This window comes from Convolutriloba macropyga, chromosome 13, assembly GCF_964194025.1.
Source record: "Convolutriloba macropyga chromosome 13, txConMacr16.3, whole genome shotgun sequence".
In the NCBI taxonomy this organism is placed as follows: Eukaryota; Metazoa; Xenacoelomorpha; order Acoela; family Convolutidae; genus Convolutriloba; species Convolutriloba macropyga.
The window spans coordinates 25,988,822-26,004,309 of record NC_134480.1 but is presented as its reverse complement, the minus strand read 5'-3'; the positions used below and the strand labels follow the sequence as shown (position 1 = coordinate 26,004,309).

The 15,488-nt window shown below is 34.6% G+C and overlaps 1 protein-coding gene across 2 annotated transcripts in view; it reads left to right on the top strand.

The window, feature by feature from the left end:
* Positions 1–15,193, top strand: part of LOC142351774 (neuronal acetylcholine receptor subunit beta-3-like) — a 32,510-nt gene extending 17,317 nt beyond the window's left edge. Inside the window, exons 3-6 of one of the 2 annotated variants that reach the window (XM_075403931.1) lie at positions 8,073–8,173; positions 9,220–9,636; positions 14,398–14,419; positions 14,744–14,884. In XM_075403931.1, coding sequence (XP_075260046.1) covers positions 8,073–8,173; positions 9,220–9,636; positions 14,398–14,419; positions 14,744–14,765 — 562 coding nt within the window. In that variant the 3' untranslated portion in view covers positions 14,766–14,884. Of the gene's footprint in view, positions 1–8,072; positions 8,174–9,219; positions 9,637–14,397; positions 14,420–14,743 lie in introns of both variants that reach the window. The other variant, XM_075403930.1, reaches the window with a different exon arrangement.
* Positions 15,194–15,488: the final 295 nt, after the last annotated feature.

Genomic DNA, 15,488 nt, shown 5'->3' with positions numbered 1-15,488 from the left:
TCTTTCAAAAGTAGAATATTTTTTAACCTACATAGGAAACCAAATTCGTTCTGTTCAGTTTCTTAAGATTATTGCTATAATACCTCTCGCACTTCTCTGTGTTATAACTGCTTGCTCTGCAAAATATTTGATTTTTGTTATATTTCTTGCATTATTACTCTTAACGTCTTTCACTGACGCCAGACCAATTGAAAAGATGAGTATCTATGAAAATACAGCTCCTAACCTTCATGTTAACCACTTTGATTGCTCAAAAATGATCTCAAACCAGATGTATTCTCTCAACAAAGTAGCACCCTGCGAAATTCGCCCCGATAAAATTAGCACTAATCAAGCACGAGTCACTCTCTACCAAAGAAATTATAAAGTTAAACTAGAAGCAACTATGTGTAAAGCAACCCAACAGCAATTACGTTGGTTTTGCGATTCTTTTGACTCTAGCGGCATAGATGCCAGACATAATACTATTACTACTTCCGTTAAGCTAGATGCTCAGAAATGCAAACTTGCAAAGGAAAGAAAAAAGATAAAGCTTTCCCCTTCTTCTAATTCAGTAGAATTCGATTTTGACAAATCTTTTTTCTCAAACTTTAACTCAGGCGATGTTGGAACTGGAAACAATGAATGTAACTCCCGAGGTTGGATTACACACTACACTTATGAAACATATATGCAAAATGTTAGCCTGAATGTAAACCTTAGAGATGGCACAGTTAATAACTGGCAAAACATACCTCTATCTTGTCCTTTATCAGCCGGAGGCTGCGATTCTACATCCACTGATCCATTTGCATACACTTGGGATGAACCCAATAATTGTCTTTTCACTATAATTCGCACTTTTGACGCTCAAATGATTAAAGCTAATGACAAATACTACATAGTAAAGGATCCTAAATTTACTTCAGCTCAGTCAGATTTCGACTTACAAAGCCTTATGTTCCAAGTTTATAATAAACCACAGTCTTTATGTAGTCATCCACGAATAGTATATCCTACGCCATATGATTCTCTATACATTAGTCTTCGTGACGGATTTGATATGAACACTGGTGAACCCATTCACAAATTTAAACCCGATACTGGTGCTATAACTCTGAAAAATAAATTCTATTCCAGTGACAACAAAACAGTTGATACAACATATTCTCAAGTTTATGAGAATATTGATTTCGAAGCACATCTTGGAACAAAAATTGACTATTTGCACTTTATTAATCTTCGGCAACTTCAAACTTCTACTCTAGAGCTATTAAGAAATGACTGTGAATTAGAGCGCTCAACTATTCTTAACACTTTAATGATTTCTCATGAAAATCCGCGTTTAGCTGGATATACCTTAAAAAGAAACAGATCTATGTTTCTCAAAACAAATGGCAATGTTGCCTGGCTATATAATTGTCCTGAATTTCATTCACCCTTACAGATTCTTAATAAGTGCTATAATCGAATACCAGTTCTTTATGAAGATGAAATTCATTTCGTTGATCCGATTTCTAGACAAACTTTCACTGAAGCCGAAGAACAATTGTGCTCTGATAAACATTCAAACTTATTTCAACTAGATGTTGACGATGATAATTCATGGGTTGAACTAACCCCACAAATCACAAAAGTAAGAGGACCTGCACTCTTTAAACCACATATAGTTATTCAACAAATTGCGAATGTTATTACTGCAAGTATTTATGCTTCTATCTACAAATATAAAGAAATGATGTCTTTCTGGAATTCAATAACTTTCAACTCCAATATGAAAGGAGTTCTCAAACACTTTACTAAGTCATTAATAGATAGCAGAGAATCATTTTCAAATATTTCAGGCACGAATTATTATAACTCTAGAACTATTTATCTAGATTCATTTATTTCACCGGACTTCTTTAATAATCAATTTGTTGAAACCTTTGGTAAAATACAATATATAATTGAGCGATGCGGAATATTCTTTGCCGCTTTCTTATTCATTAAGCTACTCATCGACATAGTCTTATGCTTAATTCGAGCAATGCAAATTAACAAAATTACAGATGCATCTATTCATTTTGGTAAAGCACTCTTTGCTGCCACATTTGATTTAATGTCAGTTCCAATTCTGACTTCTATCTATCAAGCAACAAATTCTGATAATAATAACACTGATGAAAATAGAGAACGGACAATGCAAGTTCCAAAAACCGAAAACATTAATATTAGAGAACGAGTTATTCAAACTCCACCTTATGCAGAGAATATAGGCTTACAAGCTTTAAGATTTGAGAATAAAAGTGGTTACCCAAACCTACATGATGAGAATAATAAAGACAAAAATAGAAACGATCACAACGTTCCTACGTCTCCTGCATAGGATTAATTCCTCTATTACCTTAATATCATCAAACTATATGATGATAATACAGACTGACTTCAAAATTACTACTGATTTACTTTAAAAGAGAATACAAAAAAAAATAATAAAAAGGAAAAAGAGAATACTAGCAAAATAACTTCAAAAAATATACTCTTAGAATAGAATAAGAGTAGAGAATACTTGATATTTCAGGAACTTTCTTCAATCCCTAACGAACTGATACCAGTCTTTCAGAAGGAACCTTCAAGTGGTTGGCCCGAATACAATACACAATCAACTTCTAAACATTAATCTGGAGTTAAACAACTTGACAGACTAGTACAACCCACAACTCACGTTACCCCATCTACAACTTTTCTCTCAACTATCAAGATTTCAGCAGTACAAACTCAAGCAACTAGTGCAAATTCATCAACGACGGTTACATCATCCAAGAAGAGAACTAAAACTGCAGATACAATTGCAAAGAAACAACCACGTAAACAATTCATTAGAGAGACATTCAACCCAGCGACACCGCTAGAAGTAAATATACCCAAGACAAACAGTACGGTACCCAACGTCTTAGCAAACACTACAACTACTCAATCGTCACGACCAAACTTTCTTAATCTTCATCATTACACAACTACCCCCCTGCAAGACCGCCTACAAAAACAACATCAAGCTGAAATACAAGCTAAAACCCCCGGTTTTAGTGGACACCCGAACTACGATACGAATTTAATCTACCAGCTGCAACCCAACATCAATAGATTCAATCTCATTGGTTATTTGTCAAACAAAAATTCTTATCTACTAACTAATCACAACCTACAAGTACAAACAATACAAGTCCCGTTTGATAATATTACAGCAAACCTCACTCCTCAGCTTGATACCTTTACTTATCAGGTACAGCAAAACTTTCTGACAGAAAGACAACGCTCTCAACAGCTCGAACAACGGATTACTGAGCTCCAACTGGAGATCGCAAATCTGAAGCATCAACTCCACATCCTCCGCTCATCACGTTGAGCACTCACGGAATGGAATTGATAAATTTGTGGTTGTTGATGTTCAGTACTTCCTTCATTACTTCTTCTTCTTTCTCCCGCGGTGAGGAAAATTATTCGTTAGTTTAAACGCCTAATTATTAGTCATTTCAATTACCTTACTCTCTTTGATTCCATTACTCACATCAAGTAAAGTAATCCGTATTGAAACTATCTTCAATGATTACAATTAGCGCAATTTATGGTGAACAATGAGTCCATTCTTATCTTTAGATTGCAGATTTGATTTGTTCTCGCTTCTCTAATAAAATCTATTCTTTATCTTTACCGATTTATCTTGCTTACGACATCATTCGATTGTTCCATCGAATTCCATAATTTATTTAATTTCTTACAACCTTTCAGTAGACGTTAAATATTTCAAAACATATTGTGATCTCGCTGAATTTATTCAATCGCAAGTTATTAAAACTTCGAAAACATTCTTAGTTGGAAATAGATTCTATACACCATTGTCAGTTCATTGGACATTTGAGTTACAAGAGATTATCTTATTCTTACAAGATAACAATTCTAATGAAATTGTAGTTTATTTTCGTCAAATTCCTGAGTACGATTTATTTGAAATTCTAAAACTTATTCATACAGAAGAAATTCTTAACATCAATAATCTAAACTTTCGACCTCTCACTTATTCCAATTAATATGTTAATCTTCAAGACTTCGGTGATCACGGATATAGAAATGTTACAACCTTTCGTTAACAGGTATGCATTCATCGCCATCCGCCATTTATAGTTTAAGTACTATTTGGATCTTCTGTCAATTTCTTTCAAAGATTTAATGGTCTTCCATTCTCCCCATTGACACAAAAATTGAATTACTATATTATTCACAATGAACACATATTTTGAAGGAGGTGTTGATATCGAATGGTTTAAAGATTATTGTCAACTCTCTGATCATGTCGAATCCGCTTGGGTTAACTTTTCTAAACAGATTATTTTTAACAATAAAGTTTTCAGAATCTCCGAATTATATTATTCAGAATTTCAATGCGAAGTCATTTTATTTCTTGAAGACTTGGAACAAAAAGAAATTGTTATTTACTTTGAATCAATGATGAAAAGCAAGAATAATTATTTCATGAAGCTAATTCATAATGATCAACCAAGTCTAAATATTAATTCCTTAAACTATAGCTACAAAGCTTACTTCAATTGATTTATTCTTCAACAATACTCAAATAAAGATGAATTACGAAACGGAATTCTTTATTTGGGGAGTTATTTCAACAACACTAGCCCTTATGGTGTTGTGCGCAGTCATTTTAATTTCCCTATTCATTTACCTCGCTTGTCATTATAGACCATTAACTTAACCAGTATATTCTTCAACTTATATTATTCTATTATTCAACGTCAGATGTACTAGCAGCACAATTTTATAGAAAAGCTCCAAAAGGTCTATTATAACGGCCAGCCAAAAAAATTGGATCTACTATTTTGTACAGCCTTGTATCTTAGGACATCGTCAACCCTTCTTCAAAAGAGAACTCAGAAACAAGAAGCTACGATGAACTTTAGAACTCTAACCAAGTAATCTACCTCACAAACTTTAAATGCTTAATTATTATAAAAATTAAGCTAAATAATTTATTCGATTATGTAAAATTTGATGTTTTGATTTAATACCTATGGACCGGGATGGGATGTACTGAAGTGTGCTACACTCAGTAACACTATTTGATAATCTTAGTGCTATTTTGAGAATTTACGTTATAGTGCGTGAAGCACAAACTTGATTTGGACAAAGTCCATTTTAACGTGTGAACAAATTACTAAGTAGTTTTGAATAAGCTACTATTTTAAGATCACTAACTAAAACTGAGAATACTATGACGTGATATTGTCACGCCACACAGAGAACACCAAGTTAACCTTGGTAACTCTGTCGACACTGTTATCTCTATCCAATAGGATACTAGATAACCACGTGTCCGCAAGTATAAAAGGAGCTTGCACGCTCAACCACCAACACTTTTTGGTCCCTGATAACTTCTGAATTAAAATCAAACTCCCGTATTGCCCCCTTGCTCAATCTCAGCTTACTTGAGATATTTTTCTAACTTAGAATATTTTGTGACTTGTTCTTAACTAAGAACTCTCTAAGTCATAAAATATTAACTTAGCACAAATTTGAAAATCAGGTAAGTTCAACTTAACTACTCTAAGTTATAATTTAACATCTCTTAAATTCTATCTAAGTTACAAGTTAACTTAGAATATTTCAACCTGTGCTAACTTGTACTATCTCAGTCTTAATAACTTTTACTATCCTATCCCTTCATGCTCGGTTCATATTTGATGCTGTTTAACATAACTTATTAATTCATAGTTGCATTTAACTTTCTTTAATACTTAACTATATACTAAGAGTAGAACTAGGGGTTGAACTCTCAAGTTATACATGTGGTCCCGCGATTAACCCCGTCGTTTAAGTACCTAATGTACGGACCAGCAGTATAAATAGCACTATAGCTGGTGCCACAGACCACAAACAAAAGATGACCTAATAGAGGAGAAGCTCAAATTATGCATGTTTGCGCACAATATTTCCATGATAAACAGTGAATCTTGTGGTGATGCTTTGGTGTGACCCCAAATTCTGCCTTTGCATTTCAAGACTGGACGTGCTGACCTAAGTCTTTGATCTAGTTCAGACTATAATGGATCTTCGGCGTTTGTTCTCCTTTTCTTGTCTTTGTTTTCTTCGAGTTAAGTTTGTCTTGTTTCGCAGTAAACTGAAAGCTAACAACAGATTACAAAAACGGAAAGATTCGACTGTCCCCCCTGCAACAGAAGCGCACCCAATTTATGCACTGGAACATCTTATGTACATTGGGGGAAGAACAAAGCTAAAAATTGAGTTCGCTTTTAGAGCTGAAAGAGAAGTTGTTTTCCCGAAACTTCAGCGATATACATTTGGCATCCTTGAGTAAGTAGTTCTCTTACTAGACAGCTCCGCCGGATTGTTGTAAATCGCAGAGATTCGTGATATATATGATAAAATCAAATGGTCAAAAAGGTAGCAAGGAAGTATAATCGCAACATCCAATGGTGTCCAGGCCAAGAGACCGCATCAGAACAAATTTCTACGAAGCCTGCAAGCTGACTCTTTCGTTTGCGGGCAAAGATCTTCGTTTTTTTTAAAGATGTTAATTTTATTTTTATTAGGACTATCGCTGGCAACATATAAGCCACAGACCACGAACAAAAGAAGACCTAATAGAGGAGAAGCTCATATTATGCATGTGTCGCAAAATATTTCGATAATAAACAGAGAATTTTGTGACGATGCTTTGGTGTGACCCCAGAAACCACCTTTGCATTTCAAGATTGGACATGCTGACCTTAGTTTCTGATCTAGTGCAGATTATAATGGATCTTCGGTGTTTGTTCTCATTTTCTTGTCTTTGTCTTCTTCGTGTTGAGTTTGTCTTGTTCGCAGTAAATTGAAAGCTAACAATAGATTACAAAAACGGAAAGATTCAACTGTCCCCCTGCAAATGCGCACCCAATTTATGCGCCTGAACATCTTAAGTACATCGGAGGGGGGGGAAGAACCAAGCTAAAAATTGAGTTCCCTTTGAGTGCTGAAAGAGAGGTTGTTTTCCCCAAAATTTCAGTGAAAAATTTTTGGCATCCATGAGTTTGTAGTTCTCCTACTAGACCTACATAACAAATTTCTACAAAATGAAATCAAATGGTCCAAAAAACTTCAAGGAAATATAATTGCAACATCCAATGGTCCCAAGGCCAAAAGACTGTACCAGAACACATTTCTAAGGAGCTTGCAAGCTGACTCTTTCATTTATGGAATCTTGAAACAAAACCAAAGCCTTGCAGAATTTTGAAAGCATATTCTCTTCTGGTAAGATCTCAAATATTGTCTTTTTTGTTACCATCTGGCAAGATAGCCCTCAGTTCTCCGCTCAGGTAGGACAAAACTTGTGATGAGCGTCATAAGTCATAAAAAATTTATACGATTTGCTAATAAACTGATGCTCACTTTAATCCAGCTGAAAACGTGTAGATAGGTGTTCCTGTAGCATTTGTCAGTAAAATAAAATACATAACATCGATTAGGATCTTATCGTGCGTTTAATTTTTCGAGTTTGTCAAAAAAGGAAAACTTTATTTTCACTTTTTGGCAAACTCAAAATTATCTTCAATTCTGCTATGCGTTTCATTGCCCTATATATTTTGAAAAATGACAAAAGGACAAAACTTGTAAATCTATTTAACTTAATTCCACGCTCGGTAGTTTTTTTAATGGCAACACTTATACTCTCTACGTCAAAATCCATTGGCCAAAATTGACAACAAAAAAAGCGAACCGGGCACGTTGGAACAATTAATGGGAAATACGCAGCGTCCATAATCCCTAATTGTAAACGGTATAATGCAGTGTATGTTTTTAAGCGTGGAAACGGTGTGACAACGACATCAATTCACAAGTTGTGAACTGTTACCGCTGTTTCACCGCTTCCACGTTTACTAACTGGAATGAAAGCTTTTTTTGTACTGTTTACTCTTTTTGCCAATTTTAATCTATTTGGCCCAGGGGTATTACTGCCCTGAAATCATTCGAGAGCTGTGTTGAACGATGACAGCTATTTCTTGATTGATTTATTGATTGAATGATTGATTGATTGATGGTTTTAGATTCTCGTGTATCTTTGACGTTGCTCTCTTCCCCTTCGATGAGCAGTACTGTCCCATCCACATAGGACAGTGGGCCAGTGACGTCACACAGTACCGACTAAGTATATTCAAAGTTTTTTACACTTTTAGCCAATATCATATAGGTATGCAGTGAAAATGAAAATTAATGTTTTTTGGGGAATATGTAAAAATTGTGGCTTATGTGTCCTTGGCTGCAATGAAAAATGAGCACATAATAATTCCTATTTAGATTTCTAGTGTATCTTTTTTCTTTAAAAAATAGCTGCGTTTTGTTGCATCAACACAGATAACTCTCTATTATTAAGAAAATTACATCTCAAATTGAAATGAAAATATGCAAAAGTTGCCAAAAATAAAATATATTTATGCTAAAATTAATTTTATTAAAACATGAGAATATCTGTCTAATCAACATTGTTTCATGGATGTGTTTTCACATTCGACTTTTAACATTCGTCCCCACTTTTCACATTCGACGACGGAATTTAGATACGCAAAACGTGGAAATAAGCTACTTGCCTGAATTTTATTAGTAATTAGTTGAGAACAATTCAATGACTCAATTGTTCTTGTGAAGGGTGCTAAGAGCAGAACCGTTTATTGTCTCTTAATCCACTAGTATCGAGAGGGATATTTCTGAAATTAAACACCAATCTTCCTCCATTTCTGCAAATAGATCCTGTAACTGTGTGAAAGGGTAACGAGGAAATCAGTTGATTTCTGAGTTATAGTTCGGAAATTATGTCGTGGAAATGAGTGACGAATGATTGTTCTAAGTTTTCACGTTAGCCTCAAAAAATACGCTTTGTGAAAAGTGAGAGATCCAATTTTGAAGCAAATTTAAACTAAATTAGCATAGTGTCACTCGTTTCCATACACGCTTACAACTCTAATCTTAAAACATGGGTCGTGAAAAGGCCCAACAAAATCTAGTATGTATACTCGATTTTTCGGACATTGGCCACTTAATGTTAAATTGAAGTTGATAGACTGTCAAAGTTGATAAACTTTATCACTTTATCTCTTAGAATAAAGTGATGATAATAATAGGTCCTCATAATAATACCATGACAAGTAGGTTAAAAATATAACAGCTATCAATGTTGACCTTGAACTATTTATGCAGACCTTGACCCAACCTTCAACATGAACGGTAGCCTCCCTCTCTTACACTTCAAACAAAGCGACCAGTGGGATTTAATGACCCCTCTCAACTACAGAATAGAGACTCTGACAGAAGGTGCACGCTCATACGATCAAATCGTCATCAACATTGCCATCCGTCGACAATCTTTATTCTACGTTGTAGTATTCGTCATACCAACCGTCGTGTTGTATATTCTCTCATCTTTCGTCTTTCTACTCCCAGCCCAGTCGGGTGAAAAATTGACCCTGGCTATTACGACTCTTCTCTCGGAGATTGTGACTTTGGATATCATTTCAAACATTCTGCCGGCCAGTTCTAAGCACTTTCCAGTTCTGGGCTATTATATCTTGATTGTGGTGGTTCAGATGTCATGGTCTATATTTCTGTCCATATTTGGTTAGTAGACAGTTCCAATCCTGATTGGTTGATATTACTTCAGTGTAAGTCGTAACAGTTGAACACAAAAGACACAGTGTGCTCATTCAAGCAATGGTAATGTGATGTAAATCAGTGGGCAATGTGCATAATCTGCCTATAAATAAGGGTCGCTTATTGAAGAAAAATTCAGTCAAAAATGCTATCGAAAAGCGATTTGAGAGCACAAAACGAGCCCTAGTCCAAACGTAATGTCAAATTTTCAAATATTTGCAAATTTTTCGGGATAAATGTCAAATTTGCAAATTTTTGCAAACCAAGGCGAAAATTGCAAATATTTGCAAATTCGTAAAATATGATAAAAACAACCCGCTGCAGCACCCAGCGCTAGTTCATGACACACACTAAATAAAGCTTAGGTAATTTTACCTTAAAAAACAAATTAACTCATCACAACTGTTAGAGGAAAAACATCTACAAATTGCAATCAAAAAACAAAATCACACAAATTGACTTTTCTCGCATATCCAGACGTAGAGATTTTTCTTTTAAATTTTTAATTAGTCAATAATTCATGAATGCATGTTTATTTGAAGTAATAGACTCTGCATTACGACGCAGAGGTATACCCAAATCGTCACGGGCACATATGCCCGCTGCGCGTATCTCGTGTTCATTTTTACTATGTTAATACATTAAAAAAGGAACAATATTGCGGAAAATAGCTACTTTAGCAGAATCCGGCAAAATGGAAGGGAAATTAGCAACACGTGTTCGCAAAAATGTCCTAATCCTAACCGCAAAATACAAGTACAAACTTTATAACCTATTTTTTTCACGGCTTTTATCACGCATCTGCTCCATTTAAATATCGATTTTTCGCACGCAATGTAACTTGATTTCGCATAAAATCCGCAATTAAGCATAACTTAATTACTACTTATTTAATTCAGCCTAACTTAAATTATTAGTAGTACTTTATTACTACTTTATTACTACTTATAGTACTTTGCTACTACTTATTACTACCTATTAGTACTATTTATTACTACTTATTTAAAACGGCCGCTCCCACATTGATATACAAAGCCTTTGAGGTGCAAGGGTTTTTTCGGGAAAAAATCAGTTTTGTGGTTGCATGTATTTGAAACACTTTAAAGCTGCTTATTAAAGTGCTTATTGCATGCCCAAAATGCGCGCCAATAATAGATATCTAAATTGAGCGGAACCGTGCTACAAGACTTGTAACTTACTTTTCGTTCTGAATGTTCTTTTAATTCGCAAAATTGGTGGAACCCTTTTTGCGAAAAGGAAGATACAAAGGATGTCTCCAAGTTTCGTTCATTGTATGTATCCAATTTTCAAGCCAATTTTACTAAATTTTGCGGTATACCTCTGCGTCGTAATGTGCTGCGTCGTTTAGAACAAAATGCCATTTCACATAATAAGGCAATTTAAAAGTTATTGAAAGGTTAAGCGCTACATGCTTAAATTAGTACTTTTTATCTAAGGAAGGACAAAACATAAAATTTGGTTCCAGAATAATGGCCACGCGAGGAAACAAAAAACATTTTTAAAACGTTGCAGGAAAACTAAAAGAAATCTGCGTAATCAAAAAGAAAAACAATTTTTCTCGCTTCAAATTGCAATATTTCAACTGTAATCAAGAAGATTTCATTGGATAAGAATATTTTAAATAATTGTTTATCAGAAAATGAGACTTTTCACTGACTTCAGTCAGATTGAGCTATAATAAAGGTTAAATTACTATAAAAATTAATTTGCAGTAGTTATTTAAACCAGACCGAAAGCAAAACCCCAGTTTAAAAGTTGATCTCCATTATTTTTGTAGCGATATAATGATGTATTTTTTCTGATAATATATTTCCAACGCAAAAACACTATTTTTCATTTTATTAGCCTTTCATTCTGACAAATTTATTCCAAAGCAAGATGCAGAGAAGGCTCCTGCTGAGGTCCAAACATAGCTGAAATTCAAAAATTCGGCAGTCAATGCTTTTTAAAAAAATTTCCTTCGGTTCTTACCGGATACATTTAGATCAATTTTGTTGTTGATGACAGATTTGGGAGACGGTTTCAATAAAGTTGATTCAGCATTAATAGTTTGGATAACATTTTCTGGCTAAGGTAAAGCCTCCGGTTTTTTTTCAACAAAAAATAGATGACGTTTTTGTTGGTATTCTTGAACTTGAAATAATACATACCACTGATTCTAATGAGATTGAATTGTTTGTATGCTTCCAGAGCCATAGGAGGCAATTCGAAGAAATTGACATTGGTTGAACTCTTGATATATGCAAAAAGGGATAGCATGTATCGTGTAGCAATTACAAAACAATTTTCTGATATCTTACATGACGAAAACAGTAGGAATCGACTTTTGTTACCCTTCCTATTCACTTCAATGATTTTCCATAAAAGAAAAACTCTCCTACTCACACAAAATTCAACTTGAAAGTCCAAAAATGGGTTCTAAAGTCTATTTCACCTAATAACTTTTGACCCTAATTTTTTTTGTTTAATAGCATTACATAGGGGCTCTGCTAGCATGCTTTTTATATCTTTTTTATCCCCCACGCAGGTATTTACGAAGGATCGAGAGGTTCAATAGTATTTACTAAAACTTTGACCAAATTGTTCCCCTTGATTGATATGTACCGGAAATTAAAAGCTTTTCGCGGCAGTTTTAGGAGAAATGATGTTTCTTAATTGCAATTAAGAAACATCATTTCTCCTGAAACTGCTGCAAAAAGTGTCCATTTCTGGTACAAATCAATCAAGGGGAACAATTTGATCACAGATCCAGTAAATACTACTGAATCTATCGATCCTTCAAAAATAATTGCTTGAGAAATAAAAGAGGTAGAAAACAGTGCAAGCGGAACCCTTATGTAATCTTATTAGAGAAAAAAGGGAAAATAGACTCAAAGGTTTTTAGGGAAATAAATTTTATCCCACTTTTGGACTTTCAAGTGTAACTCTGTCTGAGTAAGAATCTTTTTCTTCAATAGAACATCTTTAAAAAAGATTGGAAAAATGAATAAATGACTTTCTACTATTTTTGTTATGTAAGATATCAGAAAACGGTTTTGTCATCGCTACACGAAACCTACGTTTCCCTTTCTGCATATATCAAGGGTTCAGCTGAGATGAATTTCTGCCTAAAGTTGACTCCTATTGCTCTGGAAACCTACTGATGATTCAATCTGGTTAGCGTCAGTGGTACGTATTAATTCGGAAGCCTTGCACAACGTCATCTAGTTTTTGCTGAAAATAACCGGAGGCTTTACTTTGGCCAGAAAATGTTATTCAAAAAAATTAATGCTGAATCAATCCTCTTGAAACCAATTCCCGAATACGTTATCACCAATAAAGTTGATTTAAGTCTTTCCGACAAGAACCAAAGGAAATTTTTAAAAGAGAGTTGTGTGCCAATTTTTAGAATTTTAACTTTGTCTTCAGTGGGAGCCTTTTCTTCATCCTACTGTAGAAAAACTTTTAATCGGAGTGGAAGGCTGAAAATATGAAAAATATAGTTCTGCCTTGTGAATTTATTCTCAGTAAAAATACGTTATGATATCGCTACACAAATCGTGGAGATCAACCTTTGAACTGGCGTTTCAAGTTCGGCGCGGTTTGAATAACTTCTGAAAATTAGCTGTTAGAGTAACTTAACCTTAATTAATTTTCGTTCTGACTGAACACAGTGAAGATCTTATTTTCTGATTTAAAAATCATTCTTAATATTCTTTGGCCTGAGTTTGAAGTCTGCAATCGCTTTATTATGACGTGTAGGAGAACTTACCAACGTACACACCCTTTGTCTAGAAATTTTTCTTTTTCAATTTAAAACAACTACTGGTTCGTTTTTTAACGAGTTTTTTTAATACGTTGTACCCTCTGAACCCTCATCATTTTAATGGGACCCCAGTTTTTTATTTTTAACTGCGTGTTAGACAGAGTAGGGTTATGCCGTTGTGCGAAAGAACGATTTTCAAACGTAGTGGAAGGCTAAAAAAACTTGACTTTCTACAATTTTTGCGATGAGCATTATTATTCATTGAAAAAAGGTGTTTTATTGCTCTGTTCACAAAACTTAAGATCAAATTGTCTGATTGCTTTAAAGGTTTGGTGCATTTATGCCATTTCAGTGGTTCCTGTTCAACTGCAGAAACTTTTGAAGCTTTTGAATTTGACTCTCAGAAATCCCAGCTCATTTCAACTCATTTCTAACATAATTCTCAGAGAATTCGTTGACACGGGAATAAAAGCTGAATAGTACAAAAAATTTTTCGAAAACTAAGAACAAAAAATTTAAAAAAAAATAAAAATTGTAATCCTTACTTACAGATATTTTTCTTTGATCGTAACAAATGTGACACATGGGGCAGAAACAGGAAATATGCTATGTATGATTTACTTTTTGACATCCAATGGAGACCGGATAACTATTTGGTTTATCCAAGTTCTAACTTCATATTCTGAATAATGGAACACAAGCAAAGTGAAGCCAATTGAAAACCGATGACACCGCCGAACGAGAAAGTTGCTCGCGGGCTCACACAAGATAATGGCAGCTGATGCTGCTCTTGCTGGGCTTAAATAATATTTGAATTTGAAGTAATTTCAAGACTTTGTTTTCCAACACGGAAGCATAAATGAGGAAATGAAGCTCATTCCAGGTGATGATAGAAATAATGTATTCTGTTCACTGTAACTGTTTTGACATAATTGTTTCATGTACATTCTATTTGATTTAAGGAGTCTTCAGCCAGATTAAACGGTACGTTAATCAGCCCGTACCTAATTCTCAGTGACAATCAGTACTGATTCAGAACAATTTCCGAGATTTTTCAACTGTCAGTACTGATTCAGAAGAATTTTAGAACCGACTGCGAAGTGATTACTGAATTTCTCTGAATCAGAACAAAATTCAGAGAGAATATTCTGTATTCGCCTGAATCAGAGGATAATTCAGAATGATTCACTGAATTTGCTCTGAATCAGACAAATTCAGTGCAAAATGTGACCTTAATTAGACTCTGACTCAGTACTGAATTTCACTTGGAGTTAGGTGCGTTCGTTGCCAATTTTGCCAATATTTCAGTGATTGCCGTCTACAATACTAGCGAACACAGACCAGTGCCAAAAGTGCTGCGGAACCTAGTCACATCCCCAAGACTCAAACTTATCCTGGTTACTCCTATTCCTGCAATGTGTGACCTAAATGATCAGATAAACAACTTTGAACCTCACAAAACCTCTCCATCAATTTCGAACTGCAGTCCTTCAGCTAAATTAGAAGAATCGGTTTCGATGATAGAGAGAAGCAACGCAATAGCGAATATTGAAAAGCAGTTTGGATACAAAAGCATGTGGAAATGTTTGTCGTCAGTACTCGACCGAATATTCTTCATCGTTTATTTTGCCATTGTGCTCATAACTCTGGCATATTTTTCATCATATGTTCCCATCTAACTGATAAATCTTTTAAATAAACAATAACTAACACACAAACTAAAAAAATTTATAAACAAGTCTTGTGAGCTAAACTTTGTTATTCAGAACATTCAAAGTTTTGCATGCCATAATATATAACATCCTTTTCCGGGTATAGACATCCGCTCAATAAAGGATAAAAAATTCTTGTGTGTGTGTGGGGGGGGGGAGGAGGGGGGATATTGACAAAAAGAGTGTTTCTGCTCATTGTGAAGCGACAACGGAGCAAGAGTGAATAAACATCATTGCACCAGAAGAATCCAACTTACTCTTCAGTTGAACAAGTGCCATGTTTGCATTCATCTGTAACTATATACTAAAAAACCATACAGGCCAATCAAAAATATGAGTTT